This window comes from Condylura cristata, unplaced genomic scaffold (genome assembly GCF_000260355.1).
Source record: "Condylura cristata isolate star-nosed mole 26May11 unplaced genomic scaffold, ConCri1.0 scaffold00024, whole genome shotgun sequence".
In the NCBI taxonomy this organism is placed as follows: Eukaryota; Metazoa; Chordata; class Mammalia; order Eulipotyphla; family Talpidae; genus Condylura; species Condylura cristata.
In genome coordinates this window covers 21,918,047-21,935,071 of record NW_004567125.1, presented here as the reverse complement: position 1 = coordinate 21,935,071, position 17,025 = coordinate 21,918,047, and the positions used below count along the sequence as shown (strand labels likewise).

At 39.6% G+C, this 17,025-nt stretch overlaps 1 protein-coding gene across 10 annotated transcripts in view; it reads right to left on the bottom strand.

Moving 5' to 3' along the window:
- Positions 1-1,076: 1,076 nt before the first annotated feature.
- RASAL2 (RAS protein activator like 2) overlaps positions 1,077-17,025 on the bottom strand; it is a 307,801-nt gene continuing 291,852 nt past the window's right edge. For 6 of the 10 annotated variants that reach the window (XM_012729032.1, XM_012729033.1, XM_012729035.1 and 3 more), the window contains 5 exons: positions 12,260-12,394; positions 10,662-10,864; positions 9,344-9,431; positions 6,400-6,430; positions 1,077-4,110 (listed from right to left, as the gene is read on the bottom strand). In XM_012729032.1, coding sequence (XP_012584486.1) covers positions 3,968-4,110; positions 6,400-6,430; positions 9,344-9,431; positions 10,662-10,864; positions 12,260-12,394 — 600 coding nt within the window. In that variant the 3' untranslated portion in view covers positions 1,077-3,967. The remainder of the gene's footprint in view (positions 4,111-6,399; positions 6,431-9,343; positions 9,432-10,661; positions 10,865-12,259; positions 12,395-17,025) is intronic. The other 4 variants (XM_012729034.1, XM_004688511.2, XM_004688512.2 and 1 more) reach the window with 1 other exon arrangement.

Below are 17,025 nucleotides of genomic sequence, written 5' to 3'. Positions count from 1 at the left end.
TCCACAGATACTTTTCATATGTACCCATATGCACTTTAAGAGTGGGCAAAGGACATATATCTTCCTGTTTCCTCAAACCTCTGAGCCACAGAGAAGTGCTGCTATATATTAGTCTCCTTTTGGATCAAGCATCTTCACCATGTTCTTTTACTCCTCAGACGATATTTATTTTATCTCATGCAAATTGCCTCACTTTGTCCTTCCTAAACTCAAGAGCATCCATAACTGGGTCATGGCAACAAGAGAATGCTTCTAGAACTAATAACAATCACTCAAACATGAAAAGTGATTCTATTTAAAAATTCAATACTTTAACTTGATATCTGGCTTAAAAAAAAACCAAAACACCGAAACATCAATCTAGTAAAATAGGTCCTCTCGACAGACATGTTGATAAAAACAAAAGTGTCCCAAATTCTTGACCCCCAAGTAAGGGGCTGGGAGGGCAACTATTTGCTGCTGAGGCAATCAAAGAGTTTTCACTACCGGACTGGGAAAAGTGGAAATGAATGGAGAAGAAAGGCCTTTTGGCTTTCCACAATCTGTAGGAGAAGGTGTTCTCAACAGGTGTAGTTGGAAATGCTGTGAAGCTGTGGTATGGGCTCTGGAGCTGCTAAGTCAGGCCCAAGGTACAAGTCTAGTCTGGAGTCAAGCCTGCGGCTCAGGGTCACAGAGGATTTATGTAATTCTCGATAGTACAGTCCCACAACCATCTTCTCTGGTATTCCAAACTTATCTGTACCTCAATCTAGATGGAAAGCAAAAGAAGTACTAATACAAACTCAATTGCTGGCAGTGGTCTTGGACTTTCAAACCGTACTGCGCCCACTCCAGTACACCTGGGAGGATGGTGAGAGCCAAGTGTCAGAGAACTACAGATTCAGAAATAGGCAGACTAAAATCTGAAAAGCTTTACATCAGAGTCAAGGGAATTCTCAAGGTATAGAGCAGTTGAAGACAAGAAATTTAACTTTATTCTTCACTGTCCAATACCATCACAATGGAAGGTGGGAACAGACCAGAGAAAGGTAATTCTGACCAACTTGATACCATCTTGAAAAAAAGCAAAAAAGTCATAGCAGCCTAATTGCTTTATTTTACTACTCTTTTTCCAACAGAGGGCTCCAGGCCCAACAACCCTGATGACACCGCCTGGAACATAGTAAGTCCTCAAGTATTTGTGACCTTGTTACAATCTCCCCTTTGCATGGCTTATAGTGCTGAGACTTAGGGAACAGGATAACCTGATGAAAAATAGAGCTGTTTTCTCCTGCTTCTGTCAAACCTTATTGCTCCAGTGAAATGAAAGGGGAGTATGAAGCTCTTTTTCTAAATTCTATGAACACTGTCCTTGTTAATGGCCTAGACTGGTCATCAGTTAGACAAACACTTTGCAATCACTTCACCTGCATTCCAAATTCCACTCAACTCACGTCCATGCTGTAGTCCATGATGTGGTGACGTGCTAGGTGGAAGAAGGAATGTGAGGCGCGGCTATCTCAACCCACCTGCTTTTCTTCAATCACTCAACTCCTCCCAGCAAAACAGGTATGCACCTACAGAAACTGAATAAATGCCATTTAAGCTATACCTCCGTAAACATCATCAACTATTGAGGCCTTTTTTTGTACTTAAAAATGCCTCAAAATAAATTCCATAAATTGCAGTGTTCTCTAAAGAAATACTCAGAAAAAAATGTAGACAGGCGTAGGCTCAAAGGACAATCTAAAATTTAACATCTGGCAATAATTCTGAACTTGCAGCCTTATTTTTTTCCCTCATTGTCCAGGAAACATGGTAAAAGAGGGCTGCATAGTTTCCCCAAACATTTTGGATATTTAATCTTCCAAAGCAGGCATCCCATGAGGAATTCTCACAATGCAACAAGATGTCTTACATCTATCAAAAACATTTTTTGACTTTTTGTGTTTCTCTCAAGCCCCTGATATAGCTAACTTTATCAGTTCTCTGAAATTCCAAAATTAAGTGCGAGACATTACCCACATTACATACGTAAGTCACTGAAATGCACAATTCTTAGATCTTGACAGGCAAAAACAGGGAATATTGTAACAGCCTGTGGGCCATGGTGTGGCTGCTGACATCCCATGTGAGAGAGGGCAGCACTTAGAGGGAAGGACACAAACCTGGGCCTGCTGTAAACATGAGGCTTGGAGTCTCTCTGGGCTTCACTCAAAAGAAGATGCAAAAAATTGTTCCCTTGTCCTTTGTTAAGTATTTTGTTCTGTGGAGACAACTCACTTCATACTTACGGCTTCTTCAGATGTATTTTTTTCTTAATCTTTCCTTGCCTTTTAAAAAATTTCCTTGAAGTTCATAAATTAAAATAAACATCATTAACTTATTGCAGAAATGAGGCTTTCTCAATATAAACAACTGCTTAGATATCTTAAAACCCTTCTAACACTGCATCTGACCGCATGGAAGGTGTGGACTTTTTCCACTTGTGCTGTACTATGTACATATGTGAGTATATATGTATATATATTTTTGTATATATAATGCTGTTTAACATGTAACATCCCATACTTCTGATATGGAAGAAGACACCTCACACTTCTGAGAAAAAAAAAAAAGGAAATAAATTCACTCCCGTGACTTTTCTTATCTGATGATGAAGTCAAGAACCATGATGGGTAGATTGGGTCTACTAAAAGCATGGCATATGCTGTTCTCACACTTTGTTTTCTTTTTTATCCATAAGAGTGATTTCTCTTTTAAGAGAGCAAAGTTTCAGATTTGGATTTCCTTTCCAAATTTTACTGAGAGGACTAATAGGAGAACCAACTTTAAAATTAAGGATTGTGGTAAAATTATCCTACCCAGAGATTTGCTAGTACAATGGATATAATCTTTATTCCCAAATAAAAGTTATAACTTACAAATATAAAAACAATTTTTAATAGGAAATATCCAGAGATTCTTGCTATGGTATGGTTAGCCCTTTTCTGTGTAGGAGAAAGGGTGTTTGTTTTAGATGGCTGTGGACAGCGTGCTTGAATAACCTCTCCAGGGAAGGTGACCCTGTTGCTGATGACTGGCTCTGGCACGGAGAGGAAAGGACAGAGGCTGTGTGAGGATGGAGACAGTTGTCAAGACACAGTATTTATAGTTTTGTAAACTCTAAAGAAGAAAATAAGAACACCCTTTATTACAATTGGGGTGAAAAAAAAGCCCCCTATCTAAAATGGAAAATTCCCATCTGCTATAAACAGAAGGAAACAAACGTCAACAAGAGTTCAATAGAAATTACTCAAGTCCAATTTCGATACACAGTTCTTATCTGTGTCCTTTGAAAAAGTATGTTCCCAAATCAGATTCGTTGTCCATCCAGAACCAGTCTTGGGTGATCAATGGGATACATTTTGCTTGGATCTTGGAATTCTCGTGTTTTCCTAAGGGACACGGGGACCAGGGTGGGATTTTTAAATGGGCAGATGAATCCCTGAACAATTCATCCTGATGATGTTCTATTGCACTCCCTGTGCTCCTATCACACACACTTGGTCTCTAGCTACTGAACCCCTGGGCCCATTCTCACTCACACACAATTCCTAATTTTCCTCCTCTAACAACTGCAGTGCTTTCAACTAGAGGAAAATAATAATAAAAATAGCAATAATTAAAAAGGTAATCTACATTATTAACTTCCTTTTGGTATATTACAGTGGTATTTTCTGTACATGGCCCAGAACTAAGTTCCCTATGTACACAGAGACATGGGGGGAAGCATCGACCTTCAAGTCTCAGCCTTATGCCCTGAAAGACGAAAGTTCCTTTCTTCATTCAAGAGTTCCTTGCCACACTGCCGTGTTGAAGTAGCAAACATTCTGTAAACCTGGTGGGGGTGGGTAAGGGCTGGGGCAGGAGAGCGGGGAAATTTCCTTCTGTCTCCTCCCATAGTCTGTCTATCCATGAAGCCCATCAGCAGCTGCTGTTTTTGAATTCACCATTCTCCGTGATGGAAAGTTTGGTGGGGTTGGTGGGGGAGATGCCATTGCGGACCTGCATGCTGTACCGCTCCTTCACTTGGGTCAGTGCGCTCATCAGTCTGGTGTTGGCAGAATCCAGGGACACGATCCGTTTTTCCTACAACACACCAATCACGCCTTTATTCAGGCTACATGCAGGAAATCACCCCTTCATACTCTTTTTTACCAAGAGACTGCTCTAATGCTTTCTGTCAAACAGCAGTATGTGTGATGCTTCCCAGACAAATGGAACGTCTCTGCCTCTTTCTGCACACGGTCCCATCTGGCCTCCGGAGCCCGGCAGAGCTGTTTGCTCTTTTAACTTTCGGCATAGTAGGTTTGTTAGTAATGATCCCTTGGGACACTAGGTCATGTACAATGACACCATGTGTTACTACCAACTAGCAACAGAGGTGTCAAGCTACCTTAGTATAATTAGTGCTTTTGGTCGAAATTAAAACACAGGAATTTGGTGGCAAAGAAAGAAGCACCAGAGGTTTCATTTCACACAGAAGTGCACGTGATCTATGGGTTCTCAGTCCCCAAAGAGCGCACATCAGTCACATTTGGAAAGAAGGCACATTGTGCTCAAAACTAAAACAATACATGGTGGCAGTTTATAGTCACCAACAAAGTGAGGATGCAACAGCAAAGGGTGGGGGAAGCAGCCACAAGCTCAGACCAAGGAATTATTTGAATATGGGAAGGGAGATGTGCTGAAAGGGGATGCCATAAACATAACACATGAAAACAAACAGAGAACACAAGCTCCTTGACTCATTCCAGCTCAGAGGTACTCCAGGGAAGCTACCCAAGGAGGAGACTGCTTTCATTTTAATTTTGAGTATCTGGGGAAAACAAAACAAAACAAAACAAAGCCTAACATTTTTGCAACCAAAGGTTGTTGAACAATCTCCCCTCCAGAAAAAAAAAAAAATGGTGGTGAGGGGAAAGGGCCAAAAAATCAACAATCTGAAGGAAAGCAGGCTCATCTAAATAAAAAAAGAGATCATCCCATTAAGATATTATTAATATACAAAGATTAGGCAAACCCTAATCTTAGCTTCAGCAGCTAGCTAAATCATTCCAGAAACTTCCCAATATGAAGTTATTTTTCAGGGCATAGTTAAGGTCAACAAGGACCATCTAACACATGCCCCTGAAACTAGAAAAGAGCACATGAGGAACGGTCCTCAAAGCTAAGAGGAGCTTTCCTATGCTGGAGTTTCTCCATTTATCCAGGGAAAGCACGGTGAGGCTGAGTCACCACAGGTTCAGAGAGGACTCGAAGGGCCGGGGCTCTGATGCTGCTCCTGGCCACCAAAGCAATGGCTCTGTACCATCATTGGGTAGGGACACATCTCAATCAAACATGCTCCAAGAGGATTCGGAGAGGAGGCCGCTGCTCAGGGGAGAATTCAGGTAAAAGCATATACAGCAATGAGCAATATTTCCCTTTAATTTCTGACTTTGGGGGTGGAGCAGGGATCTGGAGAAGCAGTGCTGGTGGTCATAGTTTCAAAAGCATGAACAAAAATAAGCTCCACTTGTTATTATCATTTACAAAAAGTCATCCTTTCCCGGATGGAAAATTCGGGTGGTAAGACACACAAAATCAGCATTATTAACTTACCACTCATCTATTAAAAAGATACCTTTTACTTTGGGAAGGTAACTTGTTTAAGGACAAACAAAGCTTAAAGAAAGCTCTGCAAGTCTTTAAAAAATAATTCTGAAAACTATAGTCAATGGGGGTGGGGCTTACTGAGGATTGTAATTATAGTTCTTTACAAAGCTAACAGATAAGAATTGGTAAGTGGTTACCAGAAAACAAGGGATGTTTCCTCTCCACGTTTTGGAATGCTCTCTGAACAGAAAAATGGGTATCTTCAGAAGTTATTAAAAAAAAAAAAAGAAAATAGTTTATTATCAGGATAAATTAAAGGTCCCAAATGCTATGGAATTCAGGATGGTCTAGGTTTCATTAAAAAACAGGCATTCACAAAAAATTATTTGATTTTAAAGGGTCAAAAAGAAGACTAAGAATGATTGCAATTATTTGCTGTCTGTAAGAAAAACTACTGAAGACAAGCAAACCCCCCTACTGAACAGTGACATTTTCCAAATGAAGAAACTCCCTTTTGTCATTCCCCCACTGACAACCTCTCAAAATAAAACAAAAAAGTAAATGAAAAATAATAAAATAGGGGCTTTGGAAAGTCAACTTCAGTTGGCAAAAGGTGCTCTCCTATTTCGATTCTGCCTGTATTGAAAGGCAAAGCAATCTAGTTCATGCCTGACAGAAAGGATTTCAAGTGTGGGGAATAGGAGCTGGAATGTGTAGGAGGCCAGTGCACTGGGCCAGGGCTGGGAACTGCTCAGCTAGAGAACGGACAGGTTTACTTGCCTGTTTGAATAATCTCATCTCCATTTATGACCTGTAATTTAACACAGCGGAGATATCACTTGCAACAGTAACTAGGCAGCTGCTTTGCTTCTCAAAGGAAGAAGCCCTTCTCTGTTCTCCATCTGAGACACATGGAGTGATTCTAGGGGTGGAAGGTGGCACCTGGACTGAGGGTTAACAAATGGTCCCGTGACACCTCCAGCAGGATCCCCATAGCTCTGCGACAAGGCCCCGGGCAGGTGATTCTGCCCACACCGGTGGAGCACTCATCCTCTCCCAGCTCCAGCTAGAAAGCCTGGTAGCACAAACTGACTCTAGGAAGATGCAGAGGCTAAGTGCCCTTTCCTACAGGGCACAGAGTTGCTGAGAGAGCTAAAAATCGCTCACTAGGCACCTGTCTGGCAATATTCTGGGAAATGTGGATCTCAACTCAGTTTAAAGAAAGCAAATGTATTTTTTATTCTTCTGTATTTCTGAAGCTATTTTTCACTACCAGTGATCCCAAGGCAGCTATCAGGGAGATCAAAATATGGGTTACCTTGCTGGGAGGCTTTCAACTCCAAATATACCTTCATCATTTGAATGATACCAGAGAGTTGCTCTGCTCCCTCAAACACTTAAGATCTAAGATTTGTCCTTACAAGGGAAAGGATCTTATACAAAAAGTTATTCACTACAAAGGATGCCAAAGGATATTCAAGTCATTTGCTATAATAAGATTTCAATGTTTCAGTAAGATGACAGCTGGAGCTGGGGAACCTTCCTTTTAAGGAGACTATAATCTTCTAAAAAAACTATCTTTAGTGTTTATGATTTGTGCTATGCTTGGTGCATTGGATTTCAAAATGAGGTACAGAAGATCTTCTGAAAAATTTTTTAGGGTCCCAAAGTGGACTTCTGGCAGTCATTTAATATATAGTAATGCCTATGTTTGAATAAGTAGTTTATTCTATTTAGACAATCTTAGTATTATTTGATTCATTACTTGAGAATGGCTCTTGTAGAGGAGTGGTCAGTAAGGAACCCTTGGTAATTTATCTTCACAGGTTTATTTATTATTTACTTATGGAAGTAAATAATTTATATGGAAGATGTCTCTGGTTCCACCAGTATAGTCCAGAAACAAATCATCTGAAAACCACTGCCTTAAAATATAGACCCAAAATGGTATCTAGTTTAGCCAGGCCACAAATCTGACACTGGCTGATTCTTTGAGGGAATGCTGACACCCTCTGGGTTAACAGAGAGAATGTCCTTGCTTTCCAGAGCTTTTGGCCCTGATGAATCAAGGTTTTCCCTCTCTTGCTTTCCCTTCTGTGATGATGATGATGTGATGATGACACCTCAGTCACCTTGCAGTTGACAGCAAAATAGGGTAGGGGTGGGTTTGAAATCTTCCGAAGCTAATGATGATGCTATCCTGACAGGTACTGAGAAGGAAACACTGCAGGCACTAGACACAAGCTCACTCTGTTTAAGATGGACAGTTTTAAAACAATGTTTTATATTGTTAATTTGAAAATCTAAAAGTGAAAACTTATCAATATCTACTTTCCTTGACTAAATTGCCTTCTTTATCCAGGTTGATTCTTTTAAGCCTTGAATGAATTTTTAAAGTATGTATATAGTGACATGGCCTTATTATCTGTTGCCCTTTCTCACTCAATTTGGGGACAAAGAGAGCGATTTTAAAAATGGTCTCAGTAAGGTAATTACAGTGATCTTTATTCTTTTGATTCTTAGGAATTCTAAATATCCTGAAACTACAGAGTTCAAGAGCCCAATATATTCTGGGGAACTCTGCCAATGAGCGCACCATTGACTTCACTCGACTTCCAAGTCCAGAGAGTCTGAAGTAGAGTATGAACCCCATGGAGCATTCTTCCTATGGCTAAACTTTCAAGCTGACTCCCAATCCTTTGAAGAATAACCCCCCTCCTGCATTAACCAGGTGAGAAAATGAGACTAGTGGTCTAAGTGCACGTTTAAGAACATGGAGGATTCCAACATAACATGATGACTGGCTAACAGAGAAGAAGTAGAGCATAAAGTCTTTGCTCCCATGTTTATTTCATAGCTTAGGGATGTGGTATGATATTTAGTAGTATGAGATGCAAACCTGATTGGCTTATCTCAGGGAGGTGATACATTCAGTAGCTAGACTGGCCACATCAGTACTGCCCCTGCTTTTGTTATTTGTTTCTAAGAAATATAACCATGTGCGCATTGGTAAAAGTAATTAGAAACATTTCCTGTCTCCTGAATTGACTCTGATCATTGACATGTCCCCATGAGCAGCTCTTGATAGTCATCACCCCATCAGTGTCCCATGCATAAGCTACATTTGAGCAGAGAGCCCAGGTTTTAATTTCATCAGCATTTTCTTGTTTTGAGTTCCATCGAAAGAGGCTCTCTTTAAGCATAGTGCCAACAAAGAAAGGCAGCCAAGCAAATTCCAAGCATCACTGCCAAACCCTGAAACCAAAAGGATAACATGGAAAGATAATTTCTACAGCCCCATCTTCCCCATAGTTCCCCTACTGTCTGGGGCTAGAGGCTGATGGCACAGTGGACGTGACTGACAAGACCGTGAACATCACAGCCAAGCAATGGTCAGTGGAGGTCACAAGCCAGACACATGCAGTGTACTTTTCACAGTTACCCTTTCAGAGAAAGTCCTCCTTTCCATGAGGAAAGAAGTAAACCCCATCATGCACTAGGTTTAGATTTGTCAAGCAACTGCACTAAGCACACTAATACTTTGCTGGTTTAACAGACTTGTCACCAGTAAGTAAAAGGAAAAGTAACAGAGGTCACATCTTAATCTTTAAAAGTTAATGCCCAAAATTGTCCAGTAGGCGCCCTGGCATTTGCAAGGGGTGGGAAGTCAGGAAATAGATGTTCTATAAACAAGTGTGTTCTACTAAATCCAGAGCCTGCTTACCTGGGCATCAATTATTTTCTGCTTTGCATCAATAACTGCTTGCATCTCAGCATGATCCTTTTTCAATTCCTCTTCCACAGCCATTAGCCTAGAAAATGTGTCAGAAAGGAAAGAATAACATCTTCAAAGAGAGGGCTAGCTAGAGTAGAGAAGGAGGAACTCAAAACTTGTGGTAGTCCAGTATTTCCACTACTTCCCAAGAACATATCTGAAGCTGAATCCTATGCATTTTCAGCTCTTCAGGAACAGTACTTCTAGAGTCACTTCCTGCCTCTCCTCCATCAGATCTCCTCTCCTGACCTGCCCGCTGCTCCCCTCGGCAGTGTACTTCGTGGATCTGCCTGTTCTGCTCCCCACTCTGTCTCTGGTGAAGCCTCTCGCTGCCCCTGAGCCTCTGGCCTGTACCTCAGTTCTGTATGCACAAATAAATAAATCTTTTAAAAAATAACAATAATAAAAAAAAACATACTCTATACTTATTAGGTCTCCTTTCTTTTTCATCTACTGTTCATATCATCAGCATTTGATGTTTAACTCCCTGAACCTGTTCTCTCTGAAATTGCTAATTACCTCCACACTCCTAAGACAATAAGCCTTTCTGTTTTCAATTTACTTGACCTGCACAAAGCCACTGGACAAGAGAACTGTCAAAAAAATACTGGAGCACAGTACTTATGAGCATGGACTCTGGAGCTTCATAGTCTGGCTCCAAATCCCGGCTACATCACTAAATGACCTTGGGAAAGTGACGTAATGAATTTGTTGGCCTGTTTTTCTATTTGTAAAATGAGAATAACAATGCCTATTACAAAAGTTGACATTAAACAATTATTATTACCAGATCAAATAAATTATTATTGTAAAGTACTTAAGAAAGGACTTGCCTCGAGTAAACACGCTCCCTTTGGCTCCCTTGGTATCCCTGACACACTCTCTTAGTTCTTTGGCACAAAAGAAAGCCAACAAAACTCCCTTCACATCTCTGGACTCACTAGTTAAGTTAGTCTTGCACCAGATGTAATAACTTAAATTTTGCAAACCCAGTTCTCTACTACTTCTCGAGTAAGTCACTAAGTTTTTACTGTTTCTAATTGCTATGAGGAAAGGAAAGAAGACTACTTCTATTTTCCAAGGAAGTGCAAGAAGGCCTCACATTTAGAAAATTGTGAGATATAGCCAGTCTCACATTTGTGCCACTACCAAAGCGTATCCAGAGTTGAAAATGGTTCTTGCTACCATTCCTTTACAACTCTTTATCACCTTCTCACTTCCTTGTACCCCAAAGTTGCCCACACACACCACTGCATGACCCTCGAACCTGCTGATGATGCTCTTCATCTGGCTGTCTTTCTCCTCCTGCTGCCTACGCAGCCGCTCCTCACTATCCTCCAGGCGGGCTTTGTACTCCAGCAGAAGCTTCTGCATCTGCTGCTCCTGCACCAGCAGCCGGCGTTCATACTCCTCCAGCCGCCGGCTGGACACTCGCAGGCGCTCCTTCAGCTTTGTGATTTCTTGCTCATACTAGAACAGAGGAGAAGGGGCAACAAAAACAAGGAGAGAAAACTGGAGTTACACTGGCTTTGAAATGGGTGAGTTACTTTTACTGTAAAAAACCCTAAGCAATGTAGCTGGAGGCTGTCGAGCTGCCATTCCACACGCTGCTAATGTTCTTTAAAACTATCAACAGGCATAATGTTAAGGGAGATCTGCCTGCCTCCTAAAATTACATATTTAATCTTAACTTGGCATTCCAAATATATATTTATGTCTCTCTCTCTACATTAAACTACCAGTTGGCTGCAAGTCACATCCAATCTGTGATTATATCGAATGGGAGCAAGGAAAAAAAAGATCAAACACTCAGAAACAACAAATCACTTAAAATAAGCTGAAAGCCAATTGTTTACTAGAGAAAAAAATTCTGTATTATCATCTATACTGTAGGATTTCTGACATATCTTGGTTCCTTCACTCTACCTGAATCAACCTTTGAGAGAACAGGCAAATTAATGTTAAGCCACTAACTCAATACATAGAATTTTAGGGGAGAGCAGGCTATAGCTGTTTTCCCACAAACTATGAAATATTCACGTCACAAGCATGAAGCAAAGACCTACAAGCTCTCAGGGCTGATTAATATTGTCATTTGGCCCATTTTTATGATCTGCCTGATTTGGTACTGCTTGCTGGAACAGATGCTTGTTTTCTCACTACAGCTTTATATAAACTTATATAAGCTAACATTTTATAAGAAATTTTCACTGAAGTTTTATATAATTTAGTGTTTTCGGGGCCCTTTCTGGTATTGAAGTTGCTGTATTTGGGGCCTGAGTATACTAGAATATCAATTTTTCTAGGTGAATGGAAAAACATAAGCTTTCTTGTGATGGTCTCCTTAATTCCCCTAGGAATTAATGGCAAATCTGTATGCTGCTTTGTAAAATGCAATCTATTTTCACATTATCTTATTCAATTGACAAGTTGACAGCTAGCTCTACATATTCAAAACCATGGTCCTAAACTATGCCTACTAATCCAGAAAGTCAAAAGTGACAATTTTTATGAGCTTCAGTAGGTAGACTATATCAATAAGCAAAGTTCAGCATTATGCTGATAATAGAAGTGTGTTGTCTGGTTATAAATAAAATGACATAATGCCATATATGTCAAAATTCTTGCTTGATAATCCTTTTTGAGGTCAATTTTACATTTTTTAAAAACAAATGAAACAACAGTGTCTTTTAAAACATATCTGTAGGGCTAGCAGTTCTCTAACGTTTTAGATGGATATGTAGATGATGGTTAACACAAGGATGGAGCTGAAGTTGAAGGGAGAGAAATGCTTTTGGGCCAGGCAGCCTTTTTGGTGACCTTTTGCTGTCAGAGGAATAAGTCAGTATAGACATTAGGTTCTACCTTTTCAGCATGCTTGGCTTCATCTTGATTTTGTTCAGTTTCTTCCACATCCTCTTCATACTGCCCATTGTTTAGAACCCAAGCTGCTGTCCTCTCTACGGGGGACATTGTGGCGGAGTCCACAGGTGACTGAACCTGCATTAGAAATACTTAGTAGCATTTTTCAAAACACCTCACCCACTAGTTATGTTTTACAAAGGGATCTATTCTTAGAATAGCTCTTCAATTTTTTCATAAAATGCTCTTCAGTCTAAGAAATATTTTAGATATGTCAAGGTTGGGTGGGGAAATAAATCATTTGTGTAAGAATAAACTAATCAGAATATCTGTTAAACTGTATCAACCCAAAAAACTCCAATTTTTACCCTCCAAAGGCAGTCAACAGGCTTAAAATTAATCATTTGTCCAGTGGTTCACTGGACAAATTATTTATTTAAATAATTGGTTCAAATTATTTAATAAAATTATGATGTCAGAAAGAGAAAAGAAAGCACAACTGATGATTGATTGCTCAGGTAAGGGCATGTCTGTTTCACCCAGAGATGACTAGGAACAAGGAACTGATTAATGCTGACATCTTCAAAAGACGGCTCTTTATATATCACAAAATCAGCTCCTTAATTTTCACATTAATATTTTAGAGACAAGCACGTGTAATTGGTCATTTTTACAGAGCAATGACTTGATGGAGTAAGACCACTCAGAAGTACATGTTTCAGAACAGTTTCTTTTCTTTTTTTAAAAAGATTTATTTTTAATTATTTACACATAGACAAAATGGGGTGTCGGGCAGAGGTGTGTATGTGAGGGTGAGAGGATTCAGTAGAGACAGAATGGGGAGCAGAATAGGCAGATCTACTGAAATACATGGCTGAGGAGAGGACTGCTGCACCATGTGGGTCAGCTCCATGGCTGGGGTCAGAACTCATGCCACAGTGGCTGGCAATAGCTTGACAGCACTGAGATTTTAACCTCTGCATGACCAGGGAGGCCCTAGAACAATTTCTTGAAAGGACACAGGGTCAATACAAAGGAGACTAGATAGTCTAAGATATATTTCTATTCAATTAGGATAGTTAAGTAAACTGTCCTTTCCAAGCAATTAAGAATTCATAGTTTTAAGAATTCTGTAAGGTGATAAGAATTCTGGTCTTGAATAGCCACACTGCCCTTTAAATTAAATCACCTAATCTCTTAAATACTCTTTTCTTAATCTACTGAAAAAGGACACTACCACTATCACCATCATCTTCTGTTCTGAGCATCTTCTAGGGGGTTGTATAAATTGAGTAAGATAATGTATGTGAAAGGCCTTTGGTAAATACAGAGTACCACTAGTACCACTGTGCTAAGATGTTATTATTAGAATATTACACTGGATATTACAATTATGTTAGACCACTGGACATTAGTGCTTTCTCTACAAACATATTGTGCTGGAAATGTACATCTTATCCCCCTTCTCCCTCAATGCTGGTCTGCCTGAAGGAGGAAATAAAGCCTACTTTGAGAACCAATACTTTATAGAATCTCACAATCGAACAGAATTTTCACTTTCATGCAAAGCAGTACATATCATTCTGGAATAGTACCCAGTTAAACTCTAAATAAATAGAAATTTGAGGAAATGTATTTGCTGACTTTGAGTCTTAGAAAAACTAGATTAAAAGATTTTCTGCAGAAACTAACAGGCTATCAAAAATTGGCTGGGAGAGACTTTAAAAAAATATACATACAGAGGGTAATTAAAGGTTTGAAGAACTTGATTTTGATTGATTTACAAACATATTACAGAATATATCAACAAAAAGTAGCTGCATGCCTGAGACTCACACACATAATTGTGAATGAATTTATAGAAATTCTTTATGTAAAACATTTTCTCTATTGCATTGTAACACATGTAAACATGAGAGTTCTTCAAAGCCCATTTTCATCTCTACTAGGTGTCTTTCTTACACTTCATTCATATGTTATTTTCATTATTTTTGTTACAGCCACCTTATTGCTTATCATTGATACATTACTATCTTTTAAAAACTATCTTTTTTCCAGTTAGCTAAAATCTTACACTAAATAAGATGCGTTAGACAGACTTGGTAGCACATGTGATTCACTCAAACTGCCAAGGGAATTTGGAAAGATGGGGAAAGGATGAGAGAATATCATTGGAACTTTTCTCCCCCCCCGCTCCCCCACAAAGTTAGCCCACTACATCTAGAAATAAAGGAGGAAAAGACTGAAGACAAGAAGCCAGGAGAATGTTCTGACATCGGAGGGGTCTGGACAATGAAAGGTGGGTAAGCAGGACCTCCCCACAGACATATAGTGCTGGGTGCGGGCCCCTTTATTGTAATGCTTCCTCTCACGCCCTCCTGGAGACCTGCAGGGCCCTTAACCAGTGGATGGCACTTAAGTGGGAAGGACACCAGGGGGAGCCTAACAGGGCTGGTCCCCACACTGGGGGCTTCCTGGTAATCAGTCAGGTAAGGGAGGCTGCAGGAGCACCATCACCCACCTAACTACTTCACAGGTCAGAGATATCCTGATCTTCCCACACCCAGTTACAGTTCATTCTGTGCCCTTTTGTGCTTTCTTTCTTCCCTCTCTTTACCTACCCTCCCTGAGTAGTCTCCAGTGGACCAGACTAAAACAGCAATGACTACTTTACTGGGAGCCATTAGAGTCTGGAGAAACTCCTACCCCACTTGTTTATCAGTCAGTTGTTTGTCTGTTATTCATTTCCCTCCCCATTATTTCTGTTTTCTGAATCTTTTATTTTCTTCTTTCTCCCCTTCAACATAACTATCATTACTTTCTCTTCTTTGGTTACATTCCTTCCCCTTATCCTACTCTTTCTTCTTCACCTATGTAGTCCCTTTCTTCTTTTCTCACTTTTATTCCTTCTATATTTCCATATCCTCCTCTTTTCTCTAATCCCTTCTTTCTCTCCTTATTCTCTCTTGATCCCAGAATTCTCCTGAGACAAGCCTAGAGATACCTAGCAGTCCAATAGAGAAATACATTGCACCCAGACTGCAGGTACCACCCAGTGGACTTAGCCTCAGTGTGTTTGGAGGTGTGCAATAGTCCACACAAGATTCTTGACTACCATAGGATGAGATGTTGGATCCCATCCTATGCAGTGAGGGTCAGAAAAGAGGGAATCCTGGTGCAAAGCATAGCTCAGAACAATACCTGTCAAAATAGAAGAGTGTCTGGATGTGTAACCAGATAAGATACTAGGCAGACACATCCATGCGTGAGCAAGAGAAATCAGAAGTCATGCCCACCAGTCCCAGCAGTACAGGGGTACTATGAACAGAACAAAGCTGAAGGCTAACAACAGGAAGAAAGAAAATTACAAATGATTAAGTAGGCCCTTCTGGAAACAATACACCATAGAAAGAAAAGTCAACCTCCAGAACTCAAGAGCACGAACATGGAGGAATATCTCCACCAAGACAGGCAAAGAATTAAAAAAGGCCATGATGAAAATACCTAAAGAGTTAAAAGAAAATGCAGAAAGAGATAAGAATCAATGAACTGAGGATGAAAGTGAAGGAAATGGAGGATATCCAGAGATTAGCAGAGGAGCTTAAGAATTTGGGGAAAAGCCATGAAAATGAATGGAAGAAATGGAAGAACAAATCAGTACTCTTGAAGATACAGGCATAAAAAGAACCAAAAGAGAAAAGGAAGAAGTACAAAGGAAAAAGAATGAAGAAACACTTTGAGAACTATGACACCATGAAGAAAGGAAATGTAAGAGTCAAGGGAATCCCAGGAGGTGAGCAAAGAGACAGAGGAACCAAGAAATGTATTCAAGGAGATAATTGAAATAATTATAATTCTCAAGCATGCAGCAGCAAATGAAAATAGACATACAAGAAGCTAGAACACCAAATTACCACAATGAAAGGAAAACAATGGCAAAACACATAATAAAGTCTCCAAAGGTCCAAGACAAGGAAAAAAAATAATGAAACTGATGAGGGCAAAGAAACAGATAACCTATAAAGGAAAACCAACTAGGCTGACATCAGACTTCTCTGAAGATTCACTATGGCCCAGAAGAGAATGGAGTGACATATTTAACAAATTCCAAACAAGATTATTCTACCCCGCAAAGTACTCCTTCCTCTATGAAGGAAAAATAAAAACCTTCTCAGATAAACAGAATCTCCAGAAATTCATTACTACAAAGCCCCACTCCAAAAAATATTACAAGAAACCCTAAAGCCAAAACCAGCAAAGGAATGAATAAGAACAACAGGATAAGGTAAGGAGTTGAATCACAAAAAGCAAACAAAATGGCTAATATGGATGTCAATGTATCAGTATTAACTCTAAATGTAAATGGACTAAAATCATCAATAGAAAGACAGAGTTGCAGGCTGGATTAAAAAACAGAACCTAACCTTTTGCTGTCTACAGGAAACATAATTAACTACAAAAGATAGATTGAATGTAAAAGGTTGGAAAACAATTAAAAGGTTGGAAAACAATCCTACAAGCAAATAGATCAAAAAAGAAGGCAGAAATAGTTATATCAGATATAATAAACCTCAAAGTAAAGAGATATAAATGGTCATTACATTATGATTAAGGAGACAATATATCAGGAAGACACAGCAATCATCAACATATGCTCACCAATTGAAGGAACACCAAAATATATCAATTATTAACATCTCTGAAAACAGACATTACAGAAAATACATATATAGTAGCAGACTTCAACATACCACTCTTACCAAAGGACA